This window comes from Chaetodon trifascialis, chromosome 6 (assembly GCF_039877785.1).
Source record: "Chaetodon trifascialis isolate fChaTrf1 chromosome 6, fChaTrf1.hap1, whole genome shotgun sequence".
Lineage (NCBI taxonomy): Eukaryota > Metazoa > Chordata > Actinopteri > Chaetodontiformes > Chaetodontidae > Chaetodon > Chaetodon trifascialis.
Window position 1 is genome coordinate 24,360,449 of NC_092061.1, and position 16,053 is coordinate 24,376,501.

Consider the following 16,053-nt stretch of genomic DNA (forward strand, 5'->3'; position numbering starts at 1 on the left):
AACAGCATTACGATCAAGTGTCATGTCATCCATAACGTTTAGTCTTTACTATTAATGGGTCATCATTACATTAATCAGTCAGTTCAGTGGCTGGGAGTAAATATTTAGTAACAACTAATCTCTGTGGAACAACTAGTGTGGTTCAGCCTGGTTTAAATTGCTAATAACGAGGTTAAGTGTGAACTTACAAACAGCTGGTACCACAGGCTGAAGGAAAAATACTTCAATAATTACCTTTTAACTGACCTGCTCATAGCACATAGATGTAAAGAACTGCTGACCATGGATTGCAATGCCTGTCACAAAAAAGAAAACACTTAATTTCCAGTTAAGATGCTCCAATTCAAAACTCTCAGCGGTTGAAAGGTATCAACAAATATGTGTGCGCAGTATACAGAACTATATTGTACATATAACATAATAGGCCATGTAGGAACCACAGCTGAGAGCAGAGCTGTGTGGCTGAGCTGTATTCCCGGAGACAGTACAGTGACGAGGTCATGAGAACGAGTCCACTATGCGGTTGGGGAGGTGCAGCGGGGTCACGGCTGTCAAGGAAAGGCTTGAGAGAGGCTCAGCACAATGAAGTGGAGAGGACGGACTCTGTGTGCCTGACTAAAGTGTGTACACACTCTTGACACTCTGGGGTGAATTGTTTAGATGACCTGATGTCCTTTCCTGCAGACTCAAGACTCATCTTATGAAGATGTTGATAGAGTTTCACAATCTATCTATCTATCTATCTATCTATCTATCTATCTATCTATCTATCTATCTATCTATCTATCTATCTATCTATCTATCTATCTATCTATCTATCTATCTATCTATCTATCTATCTATCTATCTATCCATCCATCCATCCATCCATCCATCCATCCATCCATCCATCCATCCATCCATCCATCCATCCTTCAGTCACAGCCTACTGTAATACACTTAAAAAGCATCCAAAGACACACCTTTTGTTTAATCTGCACATGAAACACGAGACAGACACTGCAATGCAGCTTAGCCTGAGCCAAGTACAGCATGCTCCAGCTGAGTGTATTGACATAGCCTACCTGCTGGTGTGTGGATAGAAATGTTATTGACAGAGTTGTGTAAGTGTGTTTGTTTGCAGGTGTGTGTCAGAGTCACAGGCCTGCTGACCCACCTCACCACGTCCGCGCTTGTCAGATTAGTCAGATCCAGCAGCTTATCCATGACCTGCACACCCAGCTTACTTTGACCTTCGCCTCCCAGCATGGCCTGACCAATCATGCACATACACACCTTCAAACAAACAAACATTTAGACACACAGACACCCCAACGCAGGGAACACACCCGCCTGACCGACACGCCAAAGCACTACAATCAAACAGCAAACGACTTGTGTCATGGAAACACACGACAAAACCAAGCCCTTGGGAGCAATCGAGTTAGTGCATAGTGATTCAATCACTTCTAGGCATTTTGTCACCAATGGAGAGCACATAATGACTCCCCTCACTCCCTGATTCTCCCCACACTCATGATAATTGTACGATAGGAGGCTGTTTTACTCTTTAATTTGATCACTGTTCATCTCATGGTTACATGCATTTTGACATGTTGTAGCAAGATAAGCACAGGTGGAGCCAACAGCAGGAATAATGACTGCATTGCATTTAGGTCATGGTATTGTGCATGCTGTCTCACTGGTATGGCTTACTACAACGTTTAATGGAACTGAGCCATCATTATCATCCGCATTCCTTACAACTGCATCTCTGTCCAGAAGGGAGAAGAACAAATTCCTCTAAGAGCGGATAGTCAGAGCTGGCTGGAAGATCAGACCACAAAACTTGTCTGTCATTTCTGCCAAAGAAAACGTCCAAGTACCAATTAAAATGCCAACTGCTTTAACAATGTTGGACAAACCATTTTTGTTTTGCACTGTGAGGTTTACATATCAAGAAATCAAACAAAAAGTTAAAATGGACTCTATAAAGGATTTGTAAAATAAAGCCATCAGTGTGTTGCTCACATTAAAGGTGTTGGGTCTGTGCAGTCTCTGCAGGCACTGTCTGCAGTCTGCAGAGGAGCTCAGCTCACGGTTTAAGTTCTTGTCGACCGCTGTTTCCAGGTCGCTGGAACATGCCACTGTCTGAACACGTCAGTGCTTAGTTACAGTCGGGGAAGTTGAATAGGAGGATTTCCTGAAATTGATGGCTATGTCTTGTTTTGTGAACATTTAAACTTCAGGAAGTGGTTGGCACACCACTCGACAAAGTTTGCCACAATTGGCCCATTGCCTTTAGCATACATGTTAAAAAGTACAGTGCCGATTTCAACATCAAGATTAAAAGTGGACAGTGGTTTACTAACTAAAATGTGTTGTTGGATTGCATTAATTAATCCATAAATAAAAGCCTTGAATGAGTTTTTGTACCCTTGTGATGCAGATAATTAAGTAAAGTAGTGGCAGTATCATCAACCCCATGCAAATTGCACTGGCTTGAACCTTATCAGGATCTGCTGGACCTGATGCAATTTGCACAGGACCCAAGGCTCAACTGCTATACTTACAGTGAAGCTGAGAACAAGATACGCAACACACTTCTTTATTTTTTGTATCTGACTGACATATTTGCTGACTTAGGATCATAGTTTTATTAGCTAGGTATGATGTATAGTGGAATGCTGCATTACCATTGCTGGTCTGAGGATGTGGAACAGAAATTAATTAGAATATGTTGAACAAGCATGTGAATAAAAACAACAGCAATTTCAGAAAATATGCAGAATATGCAGGTATAAAAGTTTCTCAGTCAGTCTTGTACATCGTAATCTATCCAATACTATGAGCTTGCTAACTTAAAGCTTGCCACCATTAGAGCACTAATGCTGGCATTAACAATGTGTCAGCTCCAGAGATTATTGCATTGTAATGCAGCACTTAAGACTGCTATTAATTATGTGTTTTACAAGTCAAATGTCTGCTGTGGAAACAGTCTCCTCTGACCAAGTGAATGGCTCATGTAGCTCTGGATCATCATCTCAGTGTATATATTATAAAGTCTGACTAGTCTGAATTACAGTTGAACAAATGGGTGATCTTCTTCTTTTCAACCATGGAACACAAAAACTCATTATTTTTTGTATTTATTATAGAATTCATGTGTAATCAGTCAAACTGTATCATCCATCATTTTGAAGGTGGCTCACAGTGTCTCTGAATGAAAAAAGATCAGTGAAGAGTAGATGGCAATTGTCATGTTACCTATTCTCATTCACCATTCAGTCAGACAATTTCCATCCAGACTGAATGAATCTATCTTAGCCTCACTGGATTTCACCACCTGAACAGAAATCCTGCAGTCGGCAGACACAGTGTGGCTCAATGTGTGATCACAATGTCAGTGCAGGAAGTGGCTGAGTGACAACAGCCTTACATGATCATCCTCCATCACAGCCGACAGCTCAGATCAACAGATAGCGATTTGAGTGTGTGCATACGGGTGCTTTGCACATGTGTGTGCGTGTATGCAAGCAGATGGAGGAGATCGTCTGCCTGTGGGAAAGAGGGGTCCCGGGGGACCGGAATGAGGAGTGCACATCAGACGAGATCAGTGCATCCAAGACAGAACAAAAGCGAGGGAGCTGAGTGGCCTGGACGTGACACCTAGTAACGCTCTTCACAGAAAGCCTTGCTTAGCGCTCGTGAATAACACCTGGCATATCAAAGCAGCAAAGGGAGAAGAGTTTCAAAGGAGCAGGGCTGCTGGAGGGTGTTTTGTGCTGGGGCCTCCATGGGGATCTGGGAATATCTGAGTTATTGGATGCCATTAAACACATGCAGAGAAAATAATACCACCCATTGATTAAAATACACAGAACATATGGTCAAGCAACATCTTAAATCCATCATCACAGCATCACCAAACACTCAGGTGGATGTTTGGGTATAATGTTTCCCTTGCAGTACTGACTGCAGTAAATGTGTAATCAATCATGAACGGAGGTGGACGGCACAAACTGAGCCATATCTAAAATTCACCTATGGTATATTTTGTTTTGAATCTACTTCAGATTAATTCTGCTCATTTTGCTGCAGCTGAACAGCTGATGAGCACTGGCCTTCCAGTGTTTACAATGTTTACACGTCTATTAGATGAAACCACTGGGAGGACAGTGCGGCTGTGTTGGCAGCAGCAGTGGTTGGGACAGCAGAAGGAGAAATGTTAGAGTAGCAGGCTGGTGGAGGGAGGGTCACTATGTTTGACAGGGTAAATAAACAGTTTTCTTTCCCCACCCACGGCACATGTAATGTGCAGAATGAGGGACTTTGTCTGTCTCACTCCCTGCCAATAGAAACTAGTCATAGCAATTTAAAGTCGTATTTTACATTATACATGCATTACTGCATTATTTGGGTTATGCACTGGACTATTTCTTGGCTGGAAGCAATGACTTACATGAGTCTGCACTGTTTGTCTGACGACCTCATGTTGACAAGACTGCAGAAAGTTACTGCACAAAGAAATAGTTTGGCTCTGGCTCACGTTGTCGCTTTTACATTTACGTATGTGTCTGTTCCGATTAAAAGCAGAACATAATGTCAATTAATGACCTTTAGAGATGCTAGTAGGTGGATTTTGTTACTTTTAGAAAGAGCCAGGCTAGCTGTTCCTCCCAGTCTTTATGCTAAACCAAGCTAATTGGCTGCTGGTTGTAGCCTCAAATTTAACAGACAGACTTGAGAGCGGAAGAAATTTTCTTAACTCTTGGCAAGACAGCAAAAATATTATTTCCCAGAGTGCTGAATTACCCTTTATAACATCTGAGAAATAGTTGTGAAATTAGTTACGTAATATCTGTGAACAAATGAGACCAGAACTGAAAAACGTGGATATCACAATCCTACACCAGGCCAGGGTAAATACTGCGCTGTTGCTTATGAAAGTTTTCCTCTCATTGCTTATAACAAAAATGATATTGCTCTCTGCCCTTCAGGGCTTTTTCACAGGCATAACAAATAACTTTAAGATGGCTCTGTTCCATTTCAGTGGCCCAGTAAGCTAGGCTGATGAACCATTATGCACAATATTGGCCCCGAACCTGACTGATAAATGGAGTGCAGCCAACAGGATTAGCCTATGCCTTTCCTACAATGACATATCAAAATGTCTGCTGTTAAAAAAAAGCTGTATGGCCTTGCGTTGCTCTGTCTCTGTGTCACAGCTACAAAGCCTGAAAGCTTCTTTCTGCTTCTGCTGGAAGAACAGCGCCCTCTGCCTGTTGTTGAAGGACACACATTTCCTGTGCAATGAGACCAGTGGCATTATCTGCATGCAAACTGTGATGCAGCGACTGCTCCAGGCTGCCAACTGTGAGCTTGTTTGTTTACAGCCATTACACTGTTGTCTCAGTATTAATGTGGTAGTTGTTTATTGATGCGAAAAACACTGCACATTGCACCTGTGCACTGAACTTTAAGTCACTTTATGATACTGCAGCAAACCCTGCAGTTTTGTATTACAACTGACAGGATGCGTCAGTTGACTGAGTGAATGAAGACTTGATACATTCACATATATGACTTTAGCTACTGACTGATGTGATACTTTCAGTAGAATAAATTAAAGGTGGCATTTAGTAACTATACAGGGGCACAGAGAGGCTGAGCAAGACACATAATGATAGATATCATGTCTGGCTACCTGTTATTTCCTGCTGAGTCACTGGCGTCCTCCCTCCTAAATAGGCCCTTTTCTTACCAAACACAGGGCAGCCAAGGTAAAACCTACAGGCTCTCTCTCTCTCTCTCTCTCTCTCTCTCTCTCTCTCTCTCTCTCTCTCTCTCTCTCTCTCTCTCTCTCACACACACACACACACACACACACACACACACACACACACACACACACACACACACACACACACACACACACACACACACAAAACATACAGTCTATCTGTATGAGATCCACTGATGGTTTCTCAGTGTTGTTTGAGTTTTTCCAGCTCAGTGTGAAGGTGAGAATGAAGTATAAGCACTTTGCTGTCATTGTGTGTTGTGTTTGTAGTATATCATCAGCGTTGCCCTGCAGCTTTACATCAAACTGACTGGAATGAGTGACCTATTACGAGTCTAATACAATAGATTTTGTTACAACTGTTGATTCAACTGTATGATTATTTGTGAGCTGTATTATATTATATTTTCCTGTCATTTAGCCTTCTCTCATTGATTTATCCTCAATAAGCAGATTTCACAAAATAGCACCACAGACTGCATCCTCCGAAATGACCATACAGCTGAAGCAACACCTCTCCAAAACCAAAAAGACTCAACATTAAAGCCTTGTGTATGTAGGACTTACTGCAGGGCTGATGTGTTAGACTTCATTCGTTTTAGCAATGTATACCTAATAAACTGTCAACTGAGTCTATGTGCAGGGGAGTGCAGTGATGTCAGTATGAAGAAGTTAGAACATCAAAGTGGTACTGTAACAAGAGGGAGGGTGTGCTGCTTGTGTACACGTGCGCAGCATCAGCTCAGGTCTGCAGGACATGTGAACTGCCACTTATGCTTTAGCACCCCCCAGTGGTTAACCCGTGTAAGTAAAGATCAAAAGACTTTCCAATGTCATCTATCTATCTATCTATCTATCTATCTATCTATCTATCTATCTATCTATCTATCTATCTATCTATCTATCTATCTATCTATCTATCTATCTATCTATCTATCTATCTATCTATCTATCTATCTATCTATCTATCTATCTATGTTTGGTCACAACATATAGCAGACATAAAAAGTCAGCATATGGGCACACATGATTCAAAAAATCCAGATGCTGGACCACCTGAAAATGACTCTTTAACAAAGATAAACTAACTGATCTGCACTGAAATGAACTGCAAACACACTATCTCACACATGATTAAGGAATGTTTTAAAAACATGTGTTTAAAGACAGGTTTTGTGGACTGGTGTAGTGATTGGGTAGGTTGTTGCTGAGCGAATACTTTCTTCTAATACCACTGGCTAAAGGCCAAATAAAATGACTACTGGAATCAATATAGCCACTCTATTTGTAAAACAATTGTCCACACTTCCACTTAAAAAGCATTGTATTAAGTTATATTATCTTTAACCATCCGTTTATTCCCATTGTAAAAGTAACATCATCACAAATGATCTAAGGGCATTAGGATGACTTGGCAGTGGCTGCACGCTTTCACTGTTTGGGCTGTTTGCCAGACTGACAGTGTGAACGGGGCCACAGGCGGCGTCTCGTGTGGTGTTTGGAGGCGGTGAGGCTGCAGTCCTGTGGGTGGGTGCTCTCTCCTTTGCAGGGGCGTGGTCCTTCTCCTGGTTCCAGCCTGGATCAGGACCGAGGCCAGCGACAGCTCTGCGCAGCGCCTAAACACAGGCCAGACGTGACTTTTTACCAACGCTGACTGAGAGCTACAGTATGGTGACGGCTCACTCTGACTCAGGACAACGCTGTGCATCTTACACATTAGTATACAGTGCAAACCCACCGATTAATCTACTTAATCCCACATATATAGAGTTTATATGGGAGCAGGGCGTATAAGACAACACATAGAAGGAGGACTGCAGAGTTTATGCGAGGAAACAAAACATAAAGAATTTACATAATTGCGTCTTTTGTTTTGTTTTATTTTGTTTGTGATGCAATATGATGATGATGATGATGATGATGATGATGATGATGATGATGATGATGATGATGATGATGACCATTAGCTGTTACTAAGTGACCAATCCATCACTGATGTTTCCAAGTTCAAGGGCTGTAGATGAGACTCGATGATGTGGGAATGCAAGAATCAGGCCACTATAATGAGTCACATCCCCTGCTCGGATATTGCGGAGGTCGGAGGGGGATGAGGGCGGCTGGATACAGACTGCAGCACCAAAACACATTCTGGCGCACAGCTCCACACATCGATCCCGTTTACCATTCTGCTGGGACAGCAAAGAAAAGCTGCAATGACAGTGGACAGTATGGACTAACGTAACATGAGACAGTCCGGTGGGATAATGCCTACTGGGAAAGTGTGATTTTATTATGATATGACATTATTTCCGTCCCATTGAATCAGACCGTGAAAGGAAAACATGACTTTAGAACTTCATAAAAAGTGAAGATCATTAAACGTATAAGATCTCAGGTCAAACAGACTATTATAAAGCCCTTTAATTAAACGTGATCTTCATTTAGAGCTGCTGTGTGTTGATGCCCGAGCTACACGGCAGAAAAAAGGAGCCGCATGAGTGAATCCGTGTCTCCCCAGAGGGTGGAGGCGTTCTGCAAAAGCTTGCAGGTTTCCCCTCATCCTCTGTTGTCCCTGCGTCAAATGATGCGCCGGCGCCTTCGCTATAAAAGCACCTGTCCTGGCCAGACATCACTCGCATCTCACTTTCTCTCTCTCTCTCACACACACACACCTCACCCTCACACACTCCTGATCTCCACACACTCTCTCTCTCTCCCGTTCAGAGTAGTGGGACCGGACACCAGCAAGGTAAAGGAAACATGAGTTACTCCAGCGACATTTACAGCAGCAGCTCCTATCGGAAGATCTTTGGAGATGCCCCCCGGTCCGGCCGTGTGGGTCTGGGCAGCAGCAGCCCGTCCCGCCTGCACTCTGCGGGATACCGCAGCAGTCATCGCACTTATGGTTCCCCATCCGTGATGTCCTCCACCACCTACCGCAGGACAGCGGCGCCCGGCCGCCTCCTCTCCTCCATGCCGGACTCAGTGATGGACCTGGCCCAGTCCACCGCGGTCACCAATGAGCTCAAGATCATCCGCACCAACGAGAAGGAGCAGCTGCAGGGCCTCAACGACCGCTTCGTGTCTTTCATCGAGAAAGTGCACAACCTGGAGCAGCAGAACAAAGTCCTGGAGGCAGAGGTCATGATGCTGCGGCAGCGCAACAACGAGCCCTCTCGCCTGCACGAGCTGTACGAGCAGGAGATCCGCGAGCTGCGGGCGCGCGTGGAGGAGCTGACGCACGAGAAGAGCCAGATGCACCTGGACTGCGTGCAGATGAACGACACGCTGGAGCGCGTGAGGGAGAAGCTGGAGGAGGAGACCAGGCTGCGCGAGGAGGCGGAGAACACCCTGAAGGGCTACCGGAAGGACGTGGACGACGCCACCCTGGCGCGCCTGGAGTTGGAGAAGAAAGTGGAGTCGCTGCTGGACGAGATCGCCTTCCTCAGGAAAGTTCATGAGGAAGAGCTGCAGGAGCTGCAGGCGTCTCTGCAGGCCACACAGGTACACACCCCTCCATGTCCTGATGACCCGGAGGTCCATCCACTAACAGGTGGCACTTTGGTCCACTTGTCAGATTTATTAGAACCACTAGCTTTCACTGTCACACTCCCAATAACACTCTGATATTCCTCAGTACTCATCTTATCCAATGTCACATCCAAAAGCCAACATGTCACGATGATATTATGGACTGACTTTACAAACTTGATGTGATGCTGTATTCCCTCATGGCTTCACTGTACAATGCCATATTGTGGATTGACAAGATAAGATTATTGATTTATTATACATTCTCTATTGTAAATACTATACTAATAATATAAGTCAGTTCGAAGGTCCACTACAACTGTTTTATAGGCTACTGTTTATATATGAGCACTTTCTCCGCAGCAGTCCAGGAATTTACAAGCCTGCTACAACAGTAGAGCTACAGTTTTAAAGTATAATGGCGCACTTGGACCGTTTTTCCTCTATGAACGCAATGCTGCCTCCATCTACAGCGCTGCTCTGCGCACTGGATAATTGATGGCACTGCAGTTCCGTTTCAGCACCGCGCGCTGTCCCTCCCTCCTCCTCTCGAGCGTCCCTGCAGCGTCGCGCGCTTCATCACACCCCATCCAAACTTTAAGACGTTTAAGTGAAATTAGTGCTTCTGTTCCTTCTTCCAGATGAGTATGAGTGGTAGATGCCACGTTGTGCATTGTATGTCGGTAAACTATGGAAATATTATGTGGGCCTACTTTGTTACAGGGGCCTCTTCAAATACGAATATGCTGAATGCAACAAGGTCATTACAAACTTATGGTAGTCTACTGTAAGCCCCAACATTAACTCGTTAATATTTGGGGGATAATGGCGAGGTTTTCATTCCAGGAGGTGGGGACTGGGGCGGAGGGGGGAGGGAGGAAAATGCGGAGAAAAAACCTAGCGCATAATCCAAGGGTGTGGTCGCCCCCAGGGGCAGCAGGCAGGACCGACCCTGTGAGGTATGCATACACATTTCAAGCTGAAGTGTTTAACAGCAGCATCTACACTGAAAATGATGTCACAGTTTGACAAAAAAAAACAAAAAAAAAAAGTTTTTGGTTTGCCTTGTCCTGAGCGCACAGACGCACCATCAAGAGGCAGCGCTGTGCTGCAACTTCAATATCGATTCGTGTACAATCGTAGAAACTCCTGAAGGAAGTCTGCGCTCTGAATGGAGCCGTGATGTACGGAACAGCACTGGAGCTCATCGCGTTGCAGATGGAGCAAACGAAAGACAAGAAGAGCAAAGACACTGCAACAACGTTCAACTTTCAGCAGAAATCCATTCATTGAACGTGCAGTAGTATTGAGCAGCTAAGTCACGCAGTGGAGTGATGGCTGCTGGGTAGATTTCTCCAGGGTTTCTCTTCTTCCCTGCAGGGAATATTATTGCCATGTAAGCTATTGACAGCACAGCCGTCTCCAGCAGAGAACACTGAGTCAGCAGTCGATTCATCAGTCCTGCAGCAGTCCATCTCGGAGGACTGCAACTCAGCTCATCTACACCCTGCTTACCATATACATATCTGTGTATGTCACCAGAACAAATCCAGGCTCACAGGAGCTGAAGAACAAGAGTGAACACAGCTGTGAGCAACAGAGAGAAGTGCATTCACCCGCAGGCAGTTCATACATTATAACATTGTATACAGTTAGGCGGTTTGTTTGCAGTGACATCACTGTTTTTATCAGGCTGGGCTGAATTGCTTTTTTTTTTTTTTTTTGACATTTATGGTCAAATTTAATAAGTTCAGCAGAGCAGTGTGTTACAGTGTCTTCAAATTACAGTCACTGTTGTTCATACAACACACTCAAAGTTAACTGGCCATGAGAACAGAGGACCACTAAGCGGTCCAGGTTCCGTCTTCAGGGAGCAGAGCTTTCCAAAATGAACCAGGGATTCAATCTAGTGACTTCCTGGTCACCAGTCTGCTTTTCTGACTCTCCTTGGCCATTTCTTAGGCCACTCTAAACTTAAGCTGCTCTTGTTGACAAATGATATTGTTTCATTATTAAAATGAGCATAGTTTATCAGGGTGGAATCAACTTAAATGACTGAAATAATTTAGAAGCAGTAAGCAAAAAAGCGCAATAAATAAAGCATTTAAACAGAATAACAAACACATATTAAAAACCATCTCCCCCCCCCCATGTTCAGGTGTCTGTGGAGATGGACATGAGCAAACCTGACCTGACTGCCGCCCTGAAGGATATCCGGGCCCAGTATGAGAACCTGTCGTCCAGGAATCAGGTCCAGGCTGAGGAGTGGTATCGCTCCAAGTTTGCCAGCGTGACCGAGGCGGCTGCCCGCAACCAGGATGCCATCAAGCATTCAAAGGAGGAGCTGAGCGAGTACCGCAGGCAGGTGCAGGCCCGCACCCTGGAGATCGAGGCCCTCAGGGGCCACAACGAGGCTCTGGAGAGGCAGCTTGCTGAGATGGAGGATCGCCATAACAATGAAATCGGAGAGATGCAGGTAAGTAAATGAGACTTTGGTAGTATTTTGTTTGGTCTTACATTTTCATCAATGGTTACTGAACTAAGTCTCACTGAGATTGGAAACCTGTGTGCAAAGCAGGCCTGGCAATTGTCATTTACCAAAGAATTCACAATAGTCTTGAATGCAGCCAGAGATATCAGATGCATCAGTTTAGATCTAAAAGACACTGCACGGTGGACACTGATGAAGGACGCCACCTGTGACGTCTCATCACAGGAGTGTCTTTTATGAATCACTTTAATACTAAAAATGAGACCACTCCTCGTTCAGTGTGACAAGACAAAAGTAAAAATCTCTACTTAGATGTTTATCAGCACATTTTCAATCCAAGATGACAAGCTGATCAGTGTTTCATCACATGATCTTGTGTGTGCTTGTGTAGGATACCATTCAGCAGCTGGAGGGCGCCCTGCGCAGCACCAAAGGGGAAATGTCCCGTCACCTGCGTGAATACCAGGACCTGCTGAACGTCAAGATGGCGCTGGACATTGAGATCGCTGCCTACAGGTGGGCCACATTACAAACAGCACAGCAGTGATACAGTCATCAGACTGGGAGATGGATTGTTGGCTTTTACATTGTGCAATACGAGGCCTCATCCTTTGCTTATTTTAGATATTCATACGAAGAAAACGATAGCGATCCAAGTGCTGGTCTTTTCTTGCCTTTATTTGATAGCGACAGGTGACGAGGCAGACAGGAAACAGGGTAACAACAAAGGTTGCTGGTTGGAATTGAACCAGCAACTGTTGCAACCACGCATGCACTGTAACCATTCAGCTACCAAGGCGCTCCCAGGGACAAGCAGCTGAGATGATCTCTACAAGTGTTAAAAATTCAGTCAATACTTCCACTCCCTCATTTATTTTCAGCATTTTCAGAATTAAACTCCTGTGGAGCTTCCAGTGGCCTAGTTACTAAGATGCATAGTATGTTACCACAATGACCCCAGTTTGAGGGACCACTGTTCCTTGTAATGCCCCTCTCTCTTCTCCCACTGTAGTAAGATAGATGAATGGAGGTGAGTGTGAAACCTTACAATCGAGCTCAGCAACAGGAATTATGTTCTGGGCAAATATCCCAAAACAGACAGCAGAGGTGTTGCCACTGATACTCCAGTGACACTGGATCCCTCAGGAGAGATACACTGAGATAATAATAGAAATGAAACCAGACTAGAGGAGACGTCATCTCTTGTCCCCGTCTGCGTCTCTCTGTCTCTGCAGGAAGCTGCTGGAAGGTGAGGAGTGCCGCCTCAGCTCCGTCGGCGGAGCCATGGTCCAGTCCGGCTACCCGGGCTTCTCCTACATGTCTGCCCGCAGCTACACTCTTGGGGCCTACAGGAAGTCTGGAGCCAAGCCTGAGGAGGAGGAAGAGGAGGCGGAGGAAGAAGAGGAGGAGGAGGGAGAGGAGAATGAGGAGGAGGGCGAGGAGGGCGAGGAGGGAGAAGAGGGAGAGGAGGGAGAAGAAGGAGATGACCAGGAAGAGGGTGAGGGTGAGGGAGAGGAGGAGGAAGAGGAGGAGGAAGAGGAAGAGAAGCCAAAAGAGAAGGAGAAGGAGGAGAAGGAGAAGAAGAAGGAGAGCCCCACCGGCAAGAATAGCAAGAGCTAAACTGCTTGTATCATCGTCTTCATCATTATCAATAACACATTCCTCATCACACCAGTCACATCTATGGATCTGGTTCCTGTTCACATCATCCCTGACACACACACACACACACACACAGTCTACACACACACACACACACACACACACACACACACACACACACACACACACACACACACACACACACACACACACACACACAGTCTGCACACTCCAGATGCCTCACATCTTCTGTGTTTCTCTGTCTCTGTTTGCTCTGGAGTTCAGGACAGATTAGTACAAACTCAACTAGACGGAGAAGGAGCTTTAGATGGGAATGGATGGATTACAATGGCAGAAGAAGAGTTTCAGTCATTTCCATACTCTGCAGTGGTTGTCACGATTTTACATCACATAAAGTGCAGAGCGATGTGCAGAAAGCTAGCATGATGTCACAAAGTTTCTGAAGTTCATATAAGCAACACTAAAGGTGCCATCAACAATGATCAATATTCACAGTAAGAGCAATCAAAACCTTGAAAGTAACAATACTGTCAGCACACAGACTTTAAGATTAACGCACAGATCTTGGAGCATGAGTAACAGCCAGTCCAACTTTTACGGTGCTATTTGATTTTACATATAAAAGTTGGGGAGTACTGTAAGTAAAAGATTTTATCATAGACCGAAGGTCGACCAGCGCATTCCTTAATGTGGGCTTGTTGCACGGGAACGTTTAGAGGAAAAGCTGCTTCTATTTGAACTGTGAGTCCAACCCCACATTTCCCACAGCAGGTGAATGCGTTCCACTCCCCTCTTTCTGCCACTCCATTCCGCTGCTCTCCGCTAAGTTCTGCATCATCATCCCACCACGACAAAATGAAATGTACCACTAACCATACAAGCCCTTTTCCATTCTCTTTAAATCACTGCAGTGTCACAGCACGGCAATAATGGCAACTTGGAGCTCAGAAAAACTGTATATATCAATGTGTTGGGAGGGTGGGTGCTATTTCCACTTGCTGGAAAGGAGGAGTGCATCTTTGGGAATGAAAAATGTAGAGTTTAAATTGCAGCTATATATAATTTTATGGGAATATTAATTATGCCCTCTTTAATTGATTCATTTGTCAAGGGGTTTATCAACCATCTCACCTGTCGGAGTTTATTATTTATCTGCAGATCTGCTTCACTCATTTCTTTCCCTTCATCGTTAGAGTGAGCCTACAGTTTTTCTTTCTCCTCATACTAATGTAGTAGTGCTTTTGTTTCGTTTTGCTAGATAAAGGAAACAAGGTGAAAGTGAGCGTGGCTGTCGGTGTCAGGCAGCTGGTGATGACACTGACGGCCCTCAGCTCAGACTGTAAGTGGCAGGTGGGGCAGATGCCACAGGGGTCATGGCTATATCGTACAGAGACGCATATAAGGGCTATTTTCACCATAACCCCTTCTATCACTTTGCCCTGAACGGTTTAATTTCACTGTTGGCCATCATCTCATCCCCTGGGCTTTTCTTTTTGACAAATGAATCAACCAACGGGCATGAATGCATGGCCTGACTCTTGGAGCTTGAATATCTGCTGGATGGGATAGACTTTTGCTTGTTGTGTGTTCAATTAAAAAACTTGCCTTAACCATGACTGAAAGTTAAAATAAAGCATATTTTCACCTGCATCCCACTTGTTTCTGGAGAGGCTGAGGAGAGCTGACATTTTCCAGACCTCTGCTATACAACTGTGACTGTATGTGCTGCTATCTCATGCAGTGATATTCCTCTCAAAGCCAAATAAAGACATTTATTAACCAAACCTTCACTACATTGCTGTGTCTTTAGTGTCGTGAACTAGGCCTGACATTTGTGAATGAAAATACGTAAAATAATACTCTTCCTCTGCAATAATCGAAATAATAAAAACAGACAATTAACATTAATTTTCTAAATATTTAGGTTTTCAATGAGATAAATGTTAATATGTAATGATAAATGACATGATGTTTTACTCCATAGCTGTTCAGCGCTTGCAACAGATGTCCCAAATGACCGAACATGGATTTACAGCACCTTCATTCAGCAGTATTGGACAGTGTCGCGCTTGTGTCAACTGCAGAGTTCCTATATAAATGAACAGGAAGAGTAAGGTATGTAGCAGTGGAAACTATTTGTATGCACAGTGTTGGACAGATTTCTCTGACAATAACAAACTGTGCAGATGAAAGGGTTTGCTAAAAGTGATGAAATAAGATGAAAGCCTGTCTTCATTCATGACGTGATGTCTTCCTTCATACCTTCAACTGCCTGTTGCTGTTAGACCTGAACATCCGTCCATTTTCTGAAGCCACCTATTCATGTACTGGAAACTATCCCAGCATGCCTTTGGGTTCAAATCAGTCCACTACAAGGCCCATGTTACCGTGGAGAAACACAAATGTGGATTCTAGGAATTTAAAGCTTCCAGTTCAGCTGTTGTCAGCACTTGGACTGACACGACATCTCTGCTCGCTGCTGCGCTTCTTTTGACATTTCTAGTTAAGTCAGAAGACAACACACTGGCTACATTTGGACGTGTGTTGCTGTGAGTAGATGCATGAAGGTAATGGCAATTTGTGTGTCTTCGATTGACCCATGCAACCCTCCCTCAGCATGTTAGTG

General features: G+C 44.4%; 1 protein-coding gene across 1 annotated transcript; it reads left to right on the plus strand.

Annotated features, from left to right (window-relative positions):
• Nucleotides 1-7,105: 7,105 nt before the first annotated feature.
• Nucleotides 7,106-15,217, plus strand: neff1 (neuronal intermediate filament family member 1). Its single transcript, XM_070964907.1, has 4 exons — nt 7,106-9,286; nt 11,472-11,789; nt 12,196-12,320; nt 13,040-15,217. The coding sequence occupies exons 1-4, from the start codon at nt 8,543-8,545 to the stop codon at nt 13,422-13,424; spliced, it is 1,572 nt and encodes a 523-aa protein (XP_070821008.1). The 5' UTR covers nt 7,106-8,542; the 3' UTR covers nt 13,425-15,217.
• The last annotated feature ends 836 nt before the right edge of the window (nt 15,218-16,053 follow it).

Coding starts and splice junctions, on each gene's coding strand:
- neff1 (XM_070964907.1), top strand. CDS start 8,543: ATGAGTTACTCCAGCGACATTTACAGCAGCAGCTCCTATCGGAAGATC. Junction 9,287..11,471: donor CGTCTCTGCAGGCCACACAG/GTACACACCCCT, acceptor CCCCATGTTCAG/GTGTCTGTGGAGATGGACAT. Junction 12,321..13,039: donor ATTGAGATCGCTGCCTACAG/GTGGGCCACATT, acceptor CTGTCTCTGCAG/GAAGCTGCTGGAAGGTGAGG.